Source organism: Lycium barbarum, chromosome 2 (genome assembly GCF_019175385.1).
Source record: "Lycium barbarum isolate Lr01 chromosome 2, ASM1917538v2, whole genome shotgun sequence".
In the NCBI taxonomy this organism is placed as follows: domain Eukaryota; kingdom Viridiplantae; phylum Streptophyta; class Magnoliopsida; order Solanales; family Solanaceae; genus Lycium; species Lycium barbarum.
Window position 1 is genome coordinate 133,111,013 of NC_083338.1, and position 20,683 is coordinate 133,131,695.

At 32.5% G+C, this 20,683-nt stretch overlaps 1 protein-coding gene across 2 annotated transcripts; it reads left to right on the plus strand.

Annotated features, from left to right (window-relative positions):
* The first annotated feature begins 2,677 nt into the window (after positions 1-2,677).
* On the plus strand, positions 2,678-11,709 carry LOC132627326 (uncharacterized). Of its 2 annotated transcripts, XR_009577835.1 has the most exons (14): positions 2,678-2,919; positions 3,011-3,082; positions 4,548-4,613; positions 4,689-4,764; positions 5,335-5,412; positions 5,846-5,943; positions 7,320-7,393; positions 8,391-8,478; positions 8,581-8,738; positions 9,229-9,271; positions 9,608-9,673; positions 10,634-10,711; positions 11,032-11,340; positions 11,417-11,709. XR_009577835.1 is itself a non-coding variant. In XM_060342602.1 (13 exons), exons 1-13 carry the CDS (start codon positions 2,815-2,817, stop codon positions 11,230-11,232), a joined length of 1,203 nt encoding a protein of 400 aa, XP_060198585.1. In that variant the 5' UTR covers positions 2,679-2,814; the 3' UTR covers positions 11,233-11,709. The 2 variants fall into 2 exon arrangements, 1 of the variants encoding a protein (XP_060198585.1); XM_060342602.1 differs by having other exon boundaries at positions 2,679-2,919; positions 11,032-11,709.
* The last annotated feature ends 8,974 nt before the right edge of the window (positions 11,710-20,683 follow it).

Here is a 20,683-nt window from a genome sequence, read left to right on the forward strand (position 1 = left end):
TAATAGATCTTTATAGGGTTTTTGCATAGTAAAACTCGATGTATTTAAATAAGAAAAAAATTGAAAGAAAAAAGGTAATGCCTTTTCAGACATAGGCATATTTTCGGATGAACCACTTTGGATATGATATATTACTTAAACAAACATGCCATATCCTATGGGGCTAGCAGGGAATGTATTTCTTCTTGTTGCATGGAACGTGCAACATGAAGATAGCTAGGCAGTTCAAACTTTTATGCTTAGTGTTGCTTTATGTTATGATAGGAGTAGTAGGAAAAGTTTAGTTGGTTGAAGGTTTTGTTTAATTGTATATATTTGTCTTGGTAATAAAATTAAGTAACTATATCTACAAAAGAATCCATTTAAAATCGTAGATTAAAGTAATTAGATCATGTACCAAACCTTAAAGAAAGCAATAAAACTACTTAAAAATATAGCTATAGTAAGATAAAACAATAACTCTAAAAAGTATTTGTTGAAACTTAACGAGGTTTATGCCCTATTTTGCTCCTTTGTACTCCAAAAAATTGCTGTTATTGCTCTTTTTAAACACTTAACACAGTTTTTGTTTGTCCTCGAGAAAAATTCTATAATAAACTTTTTTAAATATTAAAACACAAATTAAGGTATCATACTATGTTTTAATTTTCAATTATGTTTTTGTCTTAATTAGTTCGATCAACACAATAGCAAGATGCAAAAATAAACCAATCAGTTTATAATATGTCTAGATCAATAGAAGGACCAACTCAGCCCAGCATGGCCACGCCAATGAATAATTTTACTTCATAGATAGGCGTAAAATGGCTCAAATTGTTAAAATAATGGCCTAAGTCATTTATATCTAAATTTTAACTTTGATCACTAGGAAAAAAACAAATTCTATATAGCATCATCTAAAGTTCAAATTTAGGTAATTAGCAATATGATCTTTCTCAATGTCCAATCAAGACAACGTGCAACTTTCATGTTTCATCACATGAGAATAACATAAATATAACTTCATTCACAATAATTAAGAACTCACATAATATCGTTATTCTCACATCTCTTTGAGATAAAGTCAATAAGATAGACATAACTCTTAAAACATACATCAATATCCAATTCTCCAATTAAAGCCATTAGTAGAATAGATCTACCAATTGCAACTTCATGCTCAGACAAAGAGATTAAGTCGCGTTTGGCCATGAAAACCAAATATTTTTCACTTTATTTGGTATTGTGGAGTTGAAGATGGAGTTGTGTTTGGTTATAGTATTTGCAAAGAATATTTGGTTGTGTGAATGTATTAATAGTGAAAAAAGTAAAAAAAAAAAAAAAAAAAAAAGTGAAAATAAGTTTTTGGTGTTTTTCAAATTTCAAATACAATTTTAAGTTTTATTTGGAATTTTCATGATCAAACGTTGATTTTCAAATAAAGTGAAAACATTTTTTGGGAAAAAGTGAAAAAATTTCATGGCCAAACGGGCCCTAACTCTTAAACAACAAAATAAGTGCCATATACGTCTACAGTTGGGGAAATGTTTTAGAAGCTAAGGTCTAGAATCTGCTGTGTATTATTATAGTGAAATAATTACAAGAATAATTTAATAATTTTGGTGCAATAAGATAGAATATATAGCACGTCTTCAACTTGTAAATAAAGTACGAGTACAATATTAGATGATCTATATGTTCCTATGTAAAGCTTCATCATCAGCTTTGGCGGATGTTAACCAATGTTGAACCTATTTTTCCTGTTCAAAGTAATTTAAGTAATAGTAACGTTAAGATGTGATCAAGTACATGGTTATTATTGATTTACTTTCTTTTAATTGTGAGATCAACTTTGGCTAATTTAATTCCATGTATTCAGCTGATAATTGCCTGATAACATGATGTGTGAAGATGTGAACAATGAGGAACATTTTGAGTTTGACTACTCATCCAAAGTTCCCACTCTCTCTAATCATAGAACCTTACACTTCCATCTCATCTTTATAATTAGTTTAATTCAATTAGGAGTTTTCTTCCTAGCTATGCTTTCTTAATTCTTCATGTATGAACTTCGTTTCCAGTTCTGAAGAAAGGACACTAATTTGAAAGTTTCCATGTCCTAAAATTAAAGGATTTAACTTTTATGCATAAATAGTGTTAACAATTTTTAAACTACCGGTCTAATATTATATGGTATAGTAGATTACTTAGCTTATTTTTGAGATTATTATAATTTACCCTTATTATAGATGGTTAACTATATATAATAGAGTTTTTAAGTGACCTAATAATGTATATAATTGTAACTTTTAGGGATCATTTCGTTGGCGTATAAAAAAGATTAATCCCGACACAATCTCGTATAAGATAAATACTCCACAGTGCTTGGTTATGAATAATTAATCCTCACATAAAATCTCGCATAAGATAATACAATATTTTGTTGGCGATATTATATGATGCCCTCATAATTATGGGATAACTTTTTATTTCATTTGGAATAAAATATGTGTAATAATAATACATATATTTAATAATTTATAGATAAAATGCCTTTTTAAAGTAATTAACTCATGTATAACATTCTCTTAATCATTAATCTTACAATATTTTTTTATTATGAATTGTTTTATAATAGTTTTTCGTTAATGATAGTATAAACAATCTTTACATCATAATCGTTGCCTAACTTTACTGTTTAGCCGATTACCAAACGACCCCTTAGGTTTATTGGGGTTGGGATAAACCTCAAATCAAGAACTTCAAACACTTGAAGAAAAGCTTCAAACAACACTTTAACACAAAAGAAAAAAAATTCTCAAAACAATTGAAGTAATGGTTGAGTTGAAGGCAAAATGTTTGAAGAAAGCAGTTGTTCCTTCTACTCTTATAGAGCACCCTTCCCCTGGCAATCTTCAGTCTACTCGTCTTGCCATTCATGTCTGTTAATTCTTTTTTCCCATAATCCATTTTTCTGCATTACCCAATAATTCATTTTAACTGTTCTTTTTTACTTTATTTATGAGAGCAGATGAATGATGATGATAAGGATTCTTCTTGTTGGGTCTACATTGCTTCTGGTTGCCACATTTACAGAGTTCTTGTAAGTCCTATTCAAAAAATCCTCTATACATGTATAATTAATCCTGCATAGGCATGCTTCATAGTGTGTATATGTATGTTATAGGTGCAAGATTTAAGAAGTGTTCATATATGTTGTGTACCTCGTAAGGGTAAGATCTGCGTACACTCTATCCTCCCAGACCCCACATGTGGGATTATACTGGGTATGTTGTTGTTGTTGGTATATGCATGTCAAACATCACAACTTGGTTTGTAATAATGTATGATTCGGGTTGCAGTTTTTGTTCTTCTAATGTTTGTTGGACTTGGACCCCTCATTGGAACATACTTTATCTAGCCCTTTTGTTTGTTTGATGAATTTTAATAAGCTGAATTGAGTTGCAATTATTCTGTTGCCCCATTTAAGAGTGGGGAGTTGAAATTCTCTTTCCGGGTATTGTAATTTCATTACTTGCATGTCAAAAATCACAACTTTGTATGTTACATGTGCAAGATTTAACAAGTGTTCATATATGCATGTCAAAAATCACAACTTGGTATATAATGATGTATTTATTCAGGTTACAATTTTTGTTCTTTTAATGTTTATTGGACCCGGGGCCCTCACTGGAACATTCTTTCGCTAGTCCTTTTGCTTTGTCTGATGGATTCCAGTTAGCTAAATTGAGCTGCAAGCTGCAATTTTTGTTCGCTTTTGAGCCCCGTGCCAAGCGAACTAACTCGGGTATTTAAGTGGAGAAGGGTAGAGGGTGCGGGCCCATCTTCCCTGAGTTTCGAAAGCAGTGGTTGGACCAAAGGGTCGGCTCCAGCAGAATTTCTCAGTCATAAAAAAAATTGAGCTGCAATTAGTTCCTTGCCTCATTTAAGATAGTGGAATTGAAATTCTCTTTGCAATGATTGTAATTTCATCAATTGAGATGATCCTACACTCTCATTTGCGCTTTTCGTGAGGTAAATTAGGAGACGTAGCAAGAGAGAGATGGATTGAGATAATTATTGTAGTCTATAAGTGACAAAGAGTTCATAGGGAGAGAGGAGAGCATTAGGGTGCGCTCACTTCAGCACTTTTGTTTAGGTTCTCGAGAATCTCAATCACTCTCTTTAGTGGGAACGAATAATATGTGAGTGGCAGTTGTCAGACGTGGGAATCATTCATCTCTAATAAAAATAAGCTAGAATCTTTCTATTGATAGAGTCTTCACATCTGCACATTGAATCCTTCTTTGCCCTTCAATTATGTTCTTATGGTAGTTGGGTCAGAATATGTGTGATGGTTTGAAAGTAGTTTCAGATGTTCTTCAGATCCCCAGAGAGATAGATTGTTGCCATTGTGCCTTGGTCGTCAAAAAGGGCACGAATAGCCTTAAAATATTGACTTCACAAACATGCTTGAAAGCTATTAGCTAACCCTTACTAGATGTGTTGATAAACATGTTTGATGAGAAGCAGCAGTAGTTTATTTTATTTTCATTTTCACTGTACAGATTCCAATGGAAAATTCATTGCTCAACCTAGGAAAGGAGGACCTCCTAATTCCTGAACAATGTGAGGTAAACTTGTCATTTCTTCTATCATGAAGCAAGATGAAAATTGTGAAGTAGCTTAAAAATATTGTTAATGTGAAGGTTCTAGAGGCTTCAATGGTCAATTGCTGCCCGCATCGATCAGAAATCCAAAGTATAGTGCTAGCTGAAACTGAAAGTAAGATCTGGACACATGCTGCATATCTGATTTCTATAAGTTGTACCGGCATTATTAGGTGATATGGACCTTATGAATTTTGGCAGCCCTTTGGACATTCGGAAAAATTTGTTACTATTCTCTTATTCTGAAATAATCCTCTTAAGGTATTGAATAAGGCATGCTGATAAAGAAGTGCACATCTCTATCCACTCAAAAAATTGATGAGAGAGAGGAAGAGAGAGAGAAATAAATATAGATATAGAGACAGAGAAGGGGAAACTAGAGAAGAAGCATAGGAATGGTGTTTAATAGCACATCATTGAATTGTAAATTGGTGTCCTAACTTTTATTGAGTTAGATGGTATTGCACCATGATGTAGTCCTGTACATTTGAAGGGCTTTTTAGTTTTTACCTCTTTTTCTTTAAGGACTTGCTGCTATACTCCTTTACTAATTTCACTATCTCTTTTTGGCTACGCGGTGCTTACTGCTACTACAGTCCATTAGTTTACAAAAATTTCCTTTACGTATTTGAAGCAGCTACTCTTTACCCTTCAACAACTTCATGCTATGTCTAGCTTTCTACAGGCTCTGGTTGCTTAATACTGGGAAGCGTGGATTCTTATGGTCACCTTATTGTCTCTAGATTGGATGCCAGTGGTAAAGGTATCTCTCCTATTTATTTTTCATTATTTAGCTGTATGATGATGGGTTCTGTTAAAGTTAGCCAAATCTTGGAGTTGATATTTTGATTTACCTCCTGGTAAACCTAATTTCTCCATGGATATAGGCGTAAGGCCTTTGTTAGTTAATAACTAAATTCATCAATTATGGGGTCCGACGTGCTCACTTAATATTTTTGTTTTGCTACTTATAATTTCACTAAAGATGCTAAGTTTAGATTACTATTACCTGTCATAAGTGAAATAGTTTACCAACCTGATTAGAGAAATTGATGCTTTGGCTAATTAAAGTGGATATAAGAGAATTGTGTAATGTTATTGACGTGGACCACTCATCACTTTTACTGATGATTTATTCTCACATTTATTCTATCATGATATTGGGATTACAGCTTGATTAATTGCTCGTATTCTAGATGTCAACAGGCTTACATATTCTGTCTCTCCTCGAGATTGCGGTGTTGGAGAAGCTAGCTGGGCAGGCCTTTGCTTCAATCCCACTCAATTGTCAATGGTATTTTTTTTTTTTTGAAATTACTCAATTGTCAATGGTATTTGATCTCATATATCTGCTAGATTGGACTTTGTAATAATTAAGGCTGATGCTTCACATCTGCATGTTCTTCCTGTTCACTTTAAGTTTGTAGGAGAACCATTGTATTGTGCCCGTGGGCAGAGACGGATCTATGTGGGAGGGTGAGGGTGCCATGGCACCCAAATGTCCCGGTTGAAATTCTGTATATATATATATATATATATATATCGATAAGAAATGTAATCCACCCAGAGTACCAAACGATTGCATGGTGCCAATGGTAGAGAATCAGGTTTTACTCTTCAGGATAGTCGGTTCGATTCTTTTGTGGTACAGTTTCTAAATCTTTTTTTTGGCATGCTGCGATCTAGGACTTTAGTGTACTTCACCTGATAAACAGTGCTTCCTAGTCATTCCTGGCTTGCTGGTTAGGAGCTCTATTTTTCTTGTAGAGGTCTGAGGTTTGAACCACAAATTGGACAATCTATTGGCAAATATTTAAGCGAGCCTTTATTGTTTAAAACTTTTGGTTAAGTGAGAATTGAACCATAGACCTCTCCTAACTTACGACTCAACCAAAAACCAACAAGCCAATACTCTTCCATGTTTACAAAACCAATGATAAATGTTATTTAGTGCTTCAGTTCTGCAAATATTGACACCGCTTACACAAAATGTTACGTACGCTACTTTTCACAGCAGCGTGCCACCCGGAACCTCTAAATCCTAGATCCGCCTCTGACTGTGCAAAATAGAGGCAATTGGGGTGTATGGGAGGCCTGTCCTTTTTCTCGACAAAGGGAGGGGAGACCTTGTCCTTGTTAGCTGACTAGTTTGCGATCCATTTCTTGTTGTGTATTTGCCTTTGTGCTTCAATGTAGCTTGTGTCCTTTGCCGGAGATTTTTCCAGCTAGACTAGTCTGCCTTTTACAACCTTCAGCCTTGCGAGAAGTCTTACTTTTTGCCTATGCTTTACTGAGAAATTTGAAATAAGGGCATTAACTGGCATCAGAATCTCCTCATTTTTTAATGTAACATTGGTTCACTAAGCCAAAACCACTTGTTGGTCAATGTACTTGAGTAAAAACAGTGTGTTATTCTTGAATCATTTTGGTTATTCAAATGAACTCTAACGCATTCCTTTTTAAGAAAAATACTGGTAGCAGTAACTCTAAAGCACTTTAAAGTTGATTTGAAACTTGGGAGGCTAGTCATAAGGTTGCTTTTGTTCTTCTGCATATTCATTTTCTTTTTAACATCCTCTCTCTCTGTCTCATGCGAAGAGTAAGTGTTTCGTTTGTGCATATTTCTTGCCTTCTGTCTGAATATCAGTATTTTCTGGCCTTTTGCCTCAGGCAGCTGTGGCTCACGGTTTCTCCAAAACCATTGATGTCTATGACCAAGATATTCATATCCGCACTTTACGTTCGTAAGTACTTATCTTTTCTTTGGAGACAGCAGGTCCTTGACAGTATGGTTGCAAACATTTCATTGTATTTTTGCTACAATGCTTTCCAGTTTTGAGACGTTGCTTATCTGTACAGCAGCATGTCCCAAAAACTTCATACATATAGCATTCATTTTTCCGTTCTGGATGGGCCTGGACTGTTTTTATTTTCTCTTGGAGGCAATGCGTATACTACTACCATGAAAGCTTTTCTGTTACCTTGGGCCTTTCGTGCAATGTTGCGAATAAAAAAGAAAAAATAAACCATTAAACTAGTGCCAGATGCTGATTTTAGTACTCGTGACGGAGATAAACAAATAATACTAAGAGGAGGGATACATTGAAAATTTAAATAGTGGTTTCTGCAAACCTTGTTTTTGTGGACTAATTACTTATTCCCTAGAGACAATCGACTGTTCTATATTTCTGGAGCTCTTATATAGCCTGACTTTAGTCCTATGTTTGCATCCCTCTCTTTGTATGAAGCAAGCACACCTTAGTGTCTGCAATCATTTGATCTTTGCGTATCAACCAAAAACGAAAGAAATCAAAATCAAAAGAAAATGCATGGCAAGAGGAGTTACTGTAATTGTTTGGAAGGTGGTCCAGCCAGCCTCCTATGACGTTTTTATATCGTGTGAAGAAAAATTCCAATAAAATATCTGACAAACAAGTTTTAGAACTGGTTATGCCAAAGAGTAAAATTAACATCTATCTTGAGGGGGGCTGAGCCGGGGGAGGGACTGGTTCAATAAATGTCTCCCTAAGAAAGCTGAATATTCATGTTCTTACCCAAGTTAGTGACATGAGTTGGTTGTTTGCAGGTTGCAGTATGTAGAAACTTTACTGTTAAGATCTTAAATAGCATTTCTGACACACTTGGTCTTTCAGATGACAATTATATATATTTTTTTTTTTTTTTTTTTTGTTTGGCTTAAATATTTGAGAAACTTATTCAAGGAAGATAATGACAATGCAGATTGTGGCATCCATCTTCAGTTATCTTCATGCAAAATTTGGATTTAGGCAGTGGAAATTCTGTACTAGCAGTTGCAGAAGGTTGCCAGGTAATGTTTCTATATTTTTATTTTAATTATGTTGGAATCATGCAGATAATGTCCCCTTATTTGCTGATTCTTTTCATTCTCTGCACTCCATACTGGCTGCAGCTGTCAATATGGGACTTGAGAATGAAAGAAAAAGGGGGTTGTCTGCGTCGAATCTGTGGATCTGTAGGAGATATCTTGTATGCAGTCTGTAATTCTTCAAAAGGTACTATTGCTACAGGTGGAGCTGATCGCACTGTGACTGTCTATGATCCTCGCAGGTTTTCTCCTCATAAGGCTTACTTTGCTTTCAGTGGTTGTTTTAGTGTTTACCTTTACAGTGTGCTTGTGCACTCAATTTTCAGATTACTTGGAATACACTAAAAATGGGCAGCCCGGTGCACTAAGCTCCTGCTATGCGTGGGGTCCGGGGAAGGGCCAGACCACAAGGGTCTATTGTACGCAGCCTTACTTTGCATTTCTGCAAGAGGCTGTTTCCACATTACTTGGAATACACTATGTTAAATAATTTGATCTTGTCTATTATCTCATATATTTCTTGGACTGAGCATTCTTTTGAAACGAATATTGCGAGTTCTAGTGCTAGGATATGCTTACTCTTACAAATTCTATTGAAATTTATGATTTTCTCAGCTTTCTATGTTTGCTTCAGAGTCCTGATGGGAAATATAGTCCCCGGCAGGTTGTTTGTATGAGAGGAATAATTTTATTACCCTAACACACTGATATAAATATATATTTCAAATGCAGGTGGTCAGCAGTGTCGAGATGGCTAAACTGCTCTAAGTATGAGGTCAATTTTCCCCCCCTTTCTCTCTCTCTCTCTCTCTCTCACTCACACACACAAAAAAAATTATTTATATATTGGTAATTATTTTCTATCAATAAGGCTTCAAAGGAATTTTTTAAAAGAAGTCCGGCCAATTTTACCCTTATCTCAAGTGAGGCCACAATTGAATGAAGTTGTCTGGTCAAAATTTTATTTCTTCTCATTTATTTTACCTCAATCTCCAGTAACATTCTTTTTTGGTTCTTTTTCCATATCCTTGCTGTGCATGTTTTCTTTCACGATTCTTCGTTATGCCTGTGCTTTGTGTTATAATTACTATAATGCCTCATGCTGCTACAGATAACTGGACTTGCTTTCTCTTCCGTTGATCCTGAATATGTTTATGTACAAGGAGTTGACTACGAGGTGACTATTTAACAACTAACCTTTCATAGTTTTTATGAATCTTAAATAGAGAATCTGAGTTTCATCTTCAATCCAGCATATATATCCTCCCTTCCATAAAATGTAGTACTCGAGTGGATCCAGCAGTGACATAAAATTTCAGCACTGCTACTAGACACCCCTTGAAAAGATGTTCAAAATCTTTTTTCATTATTCCAACTTGTAACCTCATTTGCTGAAAACATAGTGCTTCCTTTTAAAACCCAAAATTGCTGTAGTTTTTAACCGTGGCAGACAACTCCTACCCACATTAGGAATTTTCCCTCTTTTCTTTTTTATCCAGGGCTCTAAGGTTGACTTAAATGTTGGAAGTCAATATCTCCCCCTACATGGTAGATTACATATGTATCTACTATGATTAAAATGTTATACTCCTTTTCTCCTTCATACCAAAAGCATAAAGCAAAGTGTAAATCTTAACCTTCTCAAAAAGTAAAAGCATCAAAAAATGTACAATGTACATGATACCTGTTCTTGTTATTTAATTAGTTGTTTCCTTGTGCAGTCTTTTTCCTTTTTCCCTTTAACATGGCGCTAAACTATTGCCAATTTTGAAACATCAGTCTCAACATAGTAACCCTGGTGATCTATTACCCCGTAAAATGGTACTGTCATCCACTTTTGTAAATTTGAGGGCCAAAATGACAAAATGTTTTATAACTTGAGATCCTGTACCCCATCTATCTAGGTTTTCATTTTAATTCCATGCTATACATGGTGCTTTTGGATTTCTCTTCCTCATAATAGCCAAAAATTCAAGTAATGATTTGTTTGGTTTACCCTTTTCATTTTTCTCCATTTCTTGGGAAACTTGAGAGAGCCATTAATTTGAACTGCATATGACCTGCAAGGATTAGACAACCGATATACTTCCTATGACATTGGTGTTTAACTGCACATTTGATATATACTTCTTCACAGGTCCTATGTGGACGATGGCGAGAAAGCAAGAAAAATTTTTCATATCGAGGAGATTCTAACTGGCTTGGATTTAGCAAGGTATGAACAAAGTTTTAGTGTAATATGCAAATTATCCAACTCCGATTGGCTAGTTTGCTGCAAATAACCTTCCACCAATGCAATTCCTTCAATGAAAATGGATCAACAATGATGAGAAAATTTACTTCTGTATCAGATGTAATATTCTGCTATATCACATCTCACTTCTTGACCTGCTATGTTTCTTGAAATGTCAACTGCATGATACTTATGTTTTAAGAGTGTTTGTCCAGTAATATGCCCGCGTCGTATGAAACTTGTCATTGTTTTTCCACCTCCATTTAATTCGTCTAATTGTTTTTAACATCTTATTTTGACAGTGTTCAGACAGGGATGTCTTGGGGGGTTGGTCCGACTCAGGTAGCATATTTGTGGCTGATATCGGTGAAGTAAATGGAGTGAATGGATTACACCTGCCAAGCGACTTAGATTCTCTGCTGCAACAACCTCCGAATGAATTTCCTTTCTCTGCATCCCGCACTTACTCCATTTTGTGCCCTCCGCTTGTGTTCACCGATTGATATATTGATCAAGGTTCGATCAGCTGCAATTGAGATCTCAGTTGCACCAGTCATGCGTCACTCGAGCTATTCGTTTAACAGCATCAACCATCTTGTTAAAGAGTGTCGGTTAGTACGTATATTGATGGTAACATGTAAGTTTTAAGAAGCCCGCTTTTCGAAGAAATGTTTTTTTTTTCCCCAGGAGGTCTTTCATATAAAGTGGCAATCAGTTGAAATCAAAAGGAAAGGGGTGCAAGAGCAAGCAAGGAAAACAAAAATGAGAAAAGAACAAGCAATAGTGCAACGACCGTGGAGACTTGACTTTATAAAGCCACTTCATATCAACTTGACAGATCTAGTATTATTATCTGAATACCAGTCCAAAAAATTTATGTATGCAATATCCAATCAGTTAATCATCTATGCCTCAATGCTATATTAGTTGATAAAAAAAAAATCCAATCTATTAAATGTTGAAGTCGTTTTGTTTTTTGATCTGCTTCTTCAATGCATTGCAACTTCATTTCAATATTGACTAAGAGCCCGTTTGGATTGGCTTATAAGTTGGTCAAACCAGCTTATAAGCCATTTTTAACTTATTTGAGTGTTTGGCAAAAATAGAAAACAGCTTAAATTAAGTTAAAAAATGCTTAAAATAAGTCAAAATCAAGAAGTTGTCCAATTCTGACTTATTTTTTTGGCTTAAAAATCATTTTGGTTTGACTAACAACTTCATCCTTTTATTCTTTATATTTTCTATTAATTTCAATATTATCCTTATTTCAAAAAACCTTGTAAGCCTTTTTATTCAAACACGTAATTGCTTATTTATAAAATAACTTTCAGCACTTACGCTTAGAAGTCACTTTTTTTCAGCTAATCCAAACGGGCTCTACAGTGCAAATAAATTTATCGCCGATGCTGGTTTTGAGTAGATTATGTCTAGAACGTCATTGATAAGTAAATACTAAAAAGTGTTCGTAATTCTTTTTGTGACAAAACATAGTTTGCTGTGATATTTAGGTAAATTGAGTAATTTTTAATCAAAAATAAAATAAAATTGGTGCAGTAAAACAAAAGTTGTGGGGTCATTCATGAATTTGACCTTAAGTTTTTATGGACGAAGTTATCTGATCCATTTATTGTGGGACTATAGTAAGTAGCTGATGAATTAATCGAAGTGCATGCAATTTAATTAAGATTCCACTGTTAAAAAAGGAAAGAGATCGTTAATGACGAGTCTATGAAGTTTGACATGGTACTTGCAATGAATATTGGCCACACAAGAAGACTAATGACTACTACGAACTGATATGTGATGAATTCTTCCATTCTGATATTTTTGTTCAGAAAGTGATATTTCCTTTTAGTTTTCTCCCATTTCATAATTGCTAAGTGGTTAATACCGGAGAAAAAGATATTACTAAATAAACCAGAATATCTTCAAGACTTCCAACAGATATTATCATCTTACAATATTTAATTTGTATGCTTCATAAATTCTTTACTTTTATTAGTACCATAATCCATATTTCTATTATATATTAGTGTGGAAGAGGAATCAACACAGCATTGACTGCTTGTACCAAAAGCCTTATAAATTGTACACACAATGAATGTTGTACCAAAAGCTATATAACATGTACACTTTAATCAATTACTTTTTTATCGGACATATGTCATAGTACTTAATATTTATTCTCTTCTCATGTATAGACGTATGCACTGCAATTTTAATTTTTCAACACATTTATTTCCTCCGTGCACTTTTACTTGTTTACTTTTGACTTTTCACGTTCTTGCTGAATATTTATTCTCTTCTCATGTATAGACGTATGCAGTTCCTACACAAATTTTATTTCCTCCGTGCATTTTTACTTGTGCACTTTTGACTTTTCACGTTCTTTAAAAATTAATAAATCCGCGTGGACATATGTCATAGTACTGAATATTTATTATCTTCTCATGTATACACGTATGCACTTCAATTTTAATTCTCCGACACATTTATTTCCTCTGTGCACTTTTACTTGTTCACTTTTGACTTTTCACGTTCTTGCTGAATATTTATTCTCTTCTCATGTATACATGTATGCACTTCAATTTTAATTCTCCGACACATATTCATTTCCTCCGTGCACTTTTACATGTTCACTTTTGACTTTTTACGTTCTTTAAGAATTAATAAATGAAGTACTCCCTCCGTTCATTACTAGACTTTTCATGTTCTTTAAGAATTAATAAATGAAGTACTCTCTTCGTCTCATATTACTTGGCCACATTACTATACTTGACTTTTCACGTTTTTTATAAATTAATAAATGAAGTACTCCCTTCGTCCCATATTACTTGGTCACATTACTATACTTAGCTTTTCACGTTCTTTAAGAATTAATAAATGAAGTACTCCCTTCGTTCCACATTACTAAAAATATATGTCTATTTTTCTATTCTATATTATTTTTATTATATATAAACGCCCAAGGTGGACGAATACAGCAACAATAAGTTGTACAAAAAGCAATTGAAATTATAGTCTAAGCAAGAACTAACATGTGTACATTTCAGAAGTTGAACATTAATTATACCTCTTGTGTGCTTACTTTTTAAGTCCCACGAGTCCGAAGTGTCTTAATTGTTCTTTCATTTCCTTCATTTGGCATATACTCCATCTGTCTCAATTTAAGTGTCTACGTTTGACTAGACACGGAATTTAAGAAATAAAGATAGACTTTCAAATCTTGTGATTCTAAATTAAAAATGTGTATAATATAGTAAAACATCCTTTGAATCTTGTGATTATAAACTTGACATATACGATATTTGAATTATCAACTTACTAAATATAAAAAGAGGCGGACATAAACAAAACAGGACATTTTTTTTAATTTAACAACAAACACCCAAGGTGGACGAACACAACAACAATAAGTTGTACAAAAAATAATGAAATTGTACTCTAAGCCGGGACTAACATGTGTACATTTCAGAAGTTTAACATTAATATTACCTCTTGTGTGTTTACTTTTTAAGTTTCCATGTGTCCGCGGTGTCTCAATTATACTTTCATTTCCTTCATTTGGCATATACTCTCTCTCTCTCTCAATTTAAGTATCTACGTTTGACTAGACATGGAGTTTAAGAAATAAAGAAAGACTTTTGAATCTTGTGGTTCTAAATTAAAAATGTGTATAATATAATAAAATATCCTTTGAATCTTGTGATTATAAACTTGACATGTAGTATATTTGAATTGTCAACTTACTAAATATAAAAAGAGGCGGAAATAACCAAAATAAGATAAATTTAACAATAATTGAGAAATTAAGGGGGAAAATAAGAGAAAAAAATAAAATAATATGAAGACTCACTAAAGAGAATCGCAGTATCATTTTCAAAATATACAAATCATAAAAATTAACTAAATTGAATAACTAAATTAATTATCTTAGGCCTCGTGCATCGCACGAGCATAATTCGCTAGTCCGAAGGAAGAGGTACTTTTACTGCAAGTCAGCAGGTTCTTGTTAGTTGACGAGCCTTTTGTCTTGTCTTTTTATTTATTTATTTATTAAATTTTTTATGAAGAACTTTGCCAAAATGACTCCCTTCGGACCATATTATTCCATTTTAAGATTTTTGTGTACCCTTAAAACAAATCTAATAACTCTAATCATAAAAATATTCATCTAAACTATTACTATTAATTTCTATCATACACTTTTTACTTAAGTAACAAGTCGCTAATTGAAGCAATAAAGGTAATTCCAAAGGAAAAAAGTAATATTGACCTTTCGTTTTTTTACAACATCAAATATTTTGAAACAAATTTAGTATGCTAGGTCGCCAAAGCCCAAAACTACCAATATTTGGAATTGGATAGAAATGTGAAATTTTTAATTCTTTGGATCAAAGTTTCTGTAGATTGAGCGAGTCAACTAAGTGAATCTTTCAAAGGTCAAAGGTCAAGATATGTAGCATTGAGGAGACAAGATCAACTTGAGATTAAGCAATTTATTTTCTTGTCAATTAGTTTGGACCCTAGAATTTAGTGTACCAATGGGGGTGGGTTACCAACCAAAGCGTCCCACCAGAGATAAAACTTTTGGACAATACTTAATATGGACCCACCCTTTTCTGGACTAAACCCATCAATGCTATGGTATTGTACCACCTCACCACTTCAAAATCGTACGCTTTCCGTCAAATTATTTATCATTTTTTTTAAGTGCACCTTAAGAAAAATTAATTAGGAGGGGTAATGACTAACTAGAATCATATTTATGTCTAAGTTATAATTTTTCTTCATTAAATATTTACTCTATTTATGTGTCACCTCTATTAATCGCAAAATTCTATCAATGACAACATGTGAATAAATAATTAATTTGTGCCTTGAATTTCTAAATCGACAAATAATTTGAAAAAAAAATACTGCTAATACAATAAATGGATAACTCAGAAGGTAAATGTGTGACTTAGTAGTCGATGAAGTGAGTTGAAAATCATTAGGTTTTGAATTTTAGTTGAGACAAAATATTAGGTAATTTTTTTTAGGCTTAATGCCTATGCACCCCCCTAAATTTGTCCATTTTTTCCTTGACATTTCAGCTAAGTATTGTTCCTATTGAACCCCTGAACTCGTTTTTAAGTGTGTCTATCAAACTCCCTAAATCTGATTTTTATTAAAAGTAAAAACTAAATTGGAGAAATGAAAGTGGAGTAATATTTTAGACATGTGATAAGCTATTCTTTAGGTCATGATGTATCAGTTTCTGCTTGTTCTGCTCTTCCATTGCCAGTTTCATTAAGAGCTATTCTTTTTCCCTCTCAATTATTGTCAATCTTAGCTAAAGAATGATATAATTAAATTAGAATATATTTTAGCATGTTGCTACATTGAAGATGGAATACTATATATAAGTCGGATTGTGTTTAATAGACACATTTGAGAACGAGTTCAGGGTTTCAATAGGAACAACACTTAGTTGAGGTGTCAAAATAAAAAAAAGGGGGCAAGTTTAAGGGGCCGCATATGCATTAAGCCTTTATATATATATATATATATATATATATATATATATATATATATATATATATATATATATATATATGTATATGTCCAAATTTTGGTGATAGAGTCACTTGGTGCCTATGCCGGTGAAAGATGAGCCCGGAGCAAAAATGACCCAAAAAAAATACAGTGAACCAAAATACCCCCCAAAAAAAAACTTGTACCAAAGTACCTTTAACGCATCAAAATACTGCGTTATTGGACTTAACTGTAACGGCTCAGTTAAGCCCAATAACGCAGTATTTTACCGCGTTATTTTGGGTTTTTTTTTCCCACACTTTTTCTATACTTTGGGCATAGATTAATCATGCTTCGAAATACCGGAACTTCAATATTTTATATAGATCCGTACTTATTTTTGTGTGATTAATAAGGTAGGCTCAATACATCAAGGATAAGTAAAACTCCGGGTTGTCGTTTTAGTGGTTGAAAAGTACTCGAAGTCTATTTTTGTTTGAAGACTTGTTGTCATTAGCTTAAACTTTTTTATTTTTAGGATTTAAATTTAAGTGTGTTATTTTGTAATGCGTAATTTTATTTCAAATATGTTGCAATCTTTTTAAAATAAGATTTATTATTAAGAAATAGATACACAAAAAATATACTTAATATTTACTAAAACATGCACCATGCATCCAACCAAGGCATGGTTGAAAAGTGCTCGATTATTAGTAATGTTTGATGTGGCATGAACTTAAGCAGTTATATAAATTGATAAGATAAAATTATCAAATAATGAGTATAGGGAGAAAAAGTAATTATAAATTGGTGAAACTTTAAACTATCATAACTTTGCGCTCGGACGTCCGATTATGCGATTTTTTTTTATTTTTTATTTTGAGTTTTTTTTTGGAGATCTAGCCGCACAAAACTGCGGCAAGGCGGCTTGGGCAACCCAATGTTTAGAAAAACGTCTTTTTTCCCATCCAATTAGAATTTTTCCCCAAATTGGTGCATAATTTTCATTCATCTTTAGTAAAAATCTAATGATAAAAAATATATTTGAAGATGGTAATTCTGTGGTAATGATGTTTTGAATGTCAATTTCAAGATTCGAAATTCAATTTATGAAAACAAGTTAGATGGCATTAGTGAACTTTATAAATAATAAAAAATGTCTATGTTGTCACTTTCACAAACATGGCTTGGTGGTTTAGCCATCTCTTTTTTACTTTTTTTTTTTATCCCAACCATCAGGGATCAAACCTAGGTGGGTGCATGGTATATCCCAACCACATTAGATAAATTATGCCCCAAAGCAGCGTTGGTTGGGTGCATGGTGCATGTTTTAGTAAATATCAAATATATTTTTTGTGTATCTATTTCGTAATAGTAAATCTTATTTTTAAAAAATCGCGACATAATCGAAATAAAGCTAGCCACTTTTTTTTTCTTTTAACAAAAAGTAAGTAACATAGTGCAGTCATGCAAAAAAGGAATTTTCCAACAAAAATTGTTAAAGTCTTGGATCAATTTGATATGATGAATTCTAAAGTTTTTGTAAATAATAAGTATTATTTTTTGTGTATCTATTTTCTTAATATTATTTTAAAAAGATCACAACATATTCGAAATAAAGTTACGCATTAAAAATAGCACGCTTAAATCTAAACCCTAAAAATAAAAAAACTTTAAGCTAATGACAACAAGTCTTCAGACAAAAATGGTGTTCGAGCACTTTTTAACCACTAAAACGACAACCCGAAGTTTTGCTTGTCCTTGATAATAGAGCCTAACTTATTAATCATTCAAAAATAAGTAGGGTTCTATATAAAATATTGAAGTTCCGGAATCCCGAAACATGATTAATCTATGCCCAAAGTACAGAAAAGGTGTGAAACAAAAAAAAAAAAAAAGAAAAAAAAAGACACCCAGAATAACATAGTAAAATATTGCGTTAAAGATACTTTGATACTAGTTTTTTTTTGGGTATTTTGATTCACTGTATTTTTTTGGGGTTATTTTAGTTCCGGACTCGTGAAAGATAATAAGTACCACATGAAATTAGTAAAATGTGCACAAGAAGACCCAACTATCACGATGGTAGAAAAACAATGGATAGCTTAGTTAAACCTTTTTTGTTTACTCTTTCTAATTTCAAAGATTCTAATAAATGCAAGTTGAAATCAAGAGGGTTTTCGATGGTGACAATAAATCAGCTTTGGAACAAAATTAAAAATTTGGGATTTAGTGATGGAACTATATCCCAAATTTTTAGTGTGTGGACACTTAAACCCTAGGTATGGGACTTTGCAATCACATGCTTCATGCTCCTTTATTCTTGAATTTTTGTATGAGTATGAAAGAAAAAATAATAAACTCCCTTTTCAATTCCCTAAAAAGTGATAGAGGTAATATACGAGTATAAGGAAAGCTTTTGGAAAAGGTAAACTTAAACCACAAGTTTTGCACTTCTTTTTATTCTTCACCAGATTCCCAATTCGTATCAACAGTTAATTTTCGCTACCTAGTTACTTGTGATACGGTTGCAGAATTATTAATCAGTTAAATCCTGTTTTGATTGGTTTTCGATAATTGATTAGTTGATTTTCTGGAGAAAAAAAAGGGAAAAAAACGTAATTGTGCAACATTTTAAAAATATTTACAATTTCTTAGCAGAGTCACTTTGTTTACATTTTTAACAGATTATATAAATGTAGAACTTCATGACAGATTCTTTTATCCACCTATCCCATCACAACCCCCAGCGAAACCCCACGCTTTATCTTTTCCCGAAACTTTTGTAGCACGTAGTAGGACCTAATTTCATGTTCAACATTAATCTTATCTTTTCTCTTTCTTTTTAAAAATGGTTTTGTCCACTACCATAAATGATAATTTAACTGGTAATGGTAATTTTACTATATTATCTCTTCTGTTAACCTTAGCTTTTTAATTTTATATATATGTGTTTTTCCTTCTTATTACTATTACGGTTATAATTATAATATTACTAGTATAATTAATAATATACATTATTATACTCAGAATATTATTGGTAAAATTAGTAATATATACAATTACGCTATTATGTAGATAATTAGTTTTTAATTATACTCATAATATAATTAGTATAATCAAAATTATACTCATAATATTATTAGTGTAATTATACTAATAATATTACCAGTATAATTACTATATTGCTAATAACGAGAGTGAATTGGTCGATGAAGAGAGATAACGGAAAATAATCGGGTGTACCCATAGGCCATCACGTAGAAGAAAGAGAAATGAGAATAATAAAGATAAAAAAGTAAGAGAATTAATTTGATCCCTCTTTTAGTAGGATAAATCTAATGTGAATTTCTAGTTTAGTTAGATAAGTAACCGGTAAATATACCAATAAAGTATTAAATAGTGCTCCTTTTGATGAATTTGAAAAGTTATACTATTTATGTGCTCAATTCTTGTACCATGACTTACGGTGTAATTTTCTCAAAAAATAATACCTCAAACATACCCATTGACAAATAATACTCCTAAACACCTAATAGTCTAAAATTAAAAGGAATTAATCTTGTTGAAATAATATTGATAAATGAAGAAAAAGAGTATTTTTTTTCTCCAACTTGGATCGTTTGGTTGGTGGAAAAATGAATTATAATTTTGAGATAATATGGGACTATTCTATCTCATGTTTGGTTCGGCATTAGCAATCCTGGAATTATTTATACCACAACTATAATTATTTCAATACCATACTTTACGTGGGATAGCAATTCTGGGATTACTAATCAAGAATGATAACATTTTCCTCTCTTCGAAGCTTTCTCCCAACATTTTTAAGAAGATAAAGTTAAAATTGAAAATAAATTTTATTTAATTGAACCAAACACATATTTTATATTATATGTACATGTGTATGTCATTTTTAGTTCGCCAAAATTAAACATCAACCAGTAAAAATGTATTCACTAAATAATTATGTTATTCTTTACTTTTTTGTATTAAAATCTCTAGATAAATTGTTCACCACCAAACAACCCCTTTAAAAAAGGATAAGAGATGCATATTCATCCTTTTATTGTGCCCCTTTTAGACATGTGGATATGTTTAATAAAAATCCTATAATCTTTATATCTAATTATATTAATTAATTGTGATTCCATCTCCTTAGGTTTATTATATATTCCTAATAATAATTCTGATATATCAAACTGTTGGGAGACTTGTTGAGAGGACCGAACACCACATTGTAACATGTCCCCATCTAAGTTGGACATTTAATTTTAGTATGTTTTATTTATTTATTTAAGATAACAACTTGATAGTTCAATTATTCATGAACTCTTATGACATTCTACCATATATATCTTTGGTGATGGTGATAGATTTTTCTAATATCGTAAACCATTAAGTATTTTATATATTTTTGCGCTGCACGATGAACTT

Excerpts from the sequence above, each read along its gene's own strand:
- LOC132627326 (XM_060342602.1), top strand. The coding sequence starts at position 2,815 with ATGGTTGAGTTGAAGGCAAAATGTTTGAAGAAAGCAGTTGTTCCTTCT. Across the intron at positions 5,413-5,845 it reads ATTGGATGCCAGTGGTAAAG|ATGTCAACAGGCTTACATAT; the intron begins GTATCTCTCCTA and ends CTCGTATTCTAG. Across the intron at positions 8,739-9,228 it reads ACTGTCTATGATCCTCGCAG|GTGGTCAGCAGTGTCGAGAT; the intron begins GTTTTCTCCTCA and ends TTTCAAATGCAG.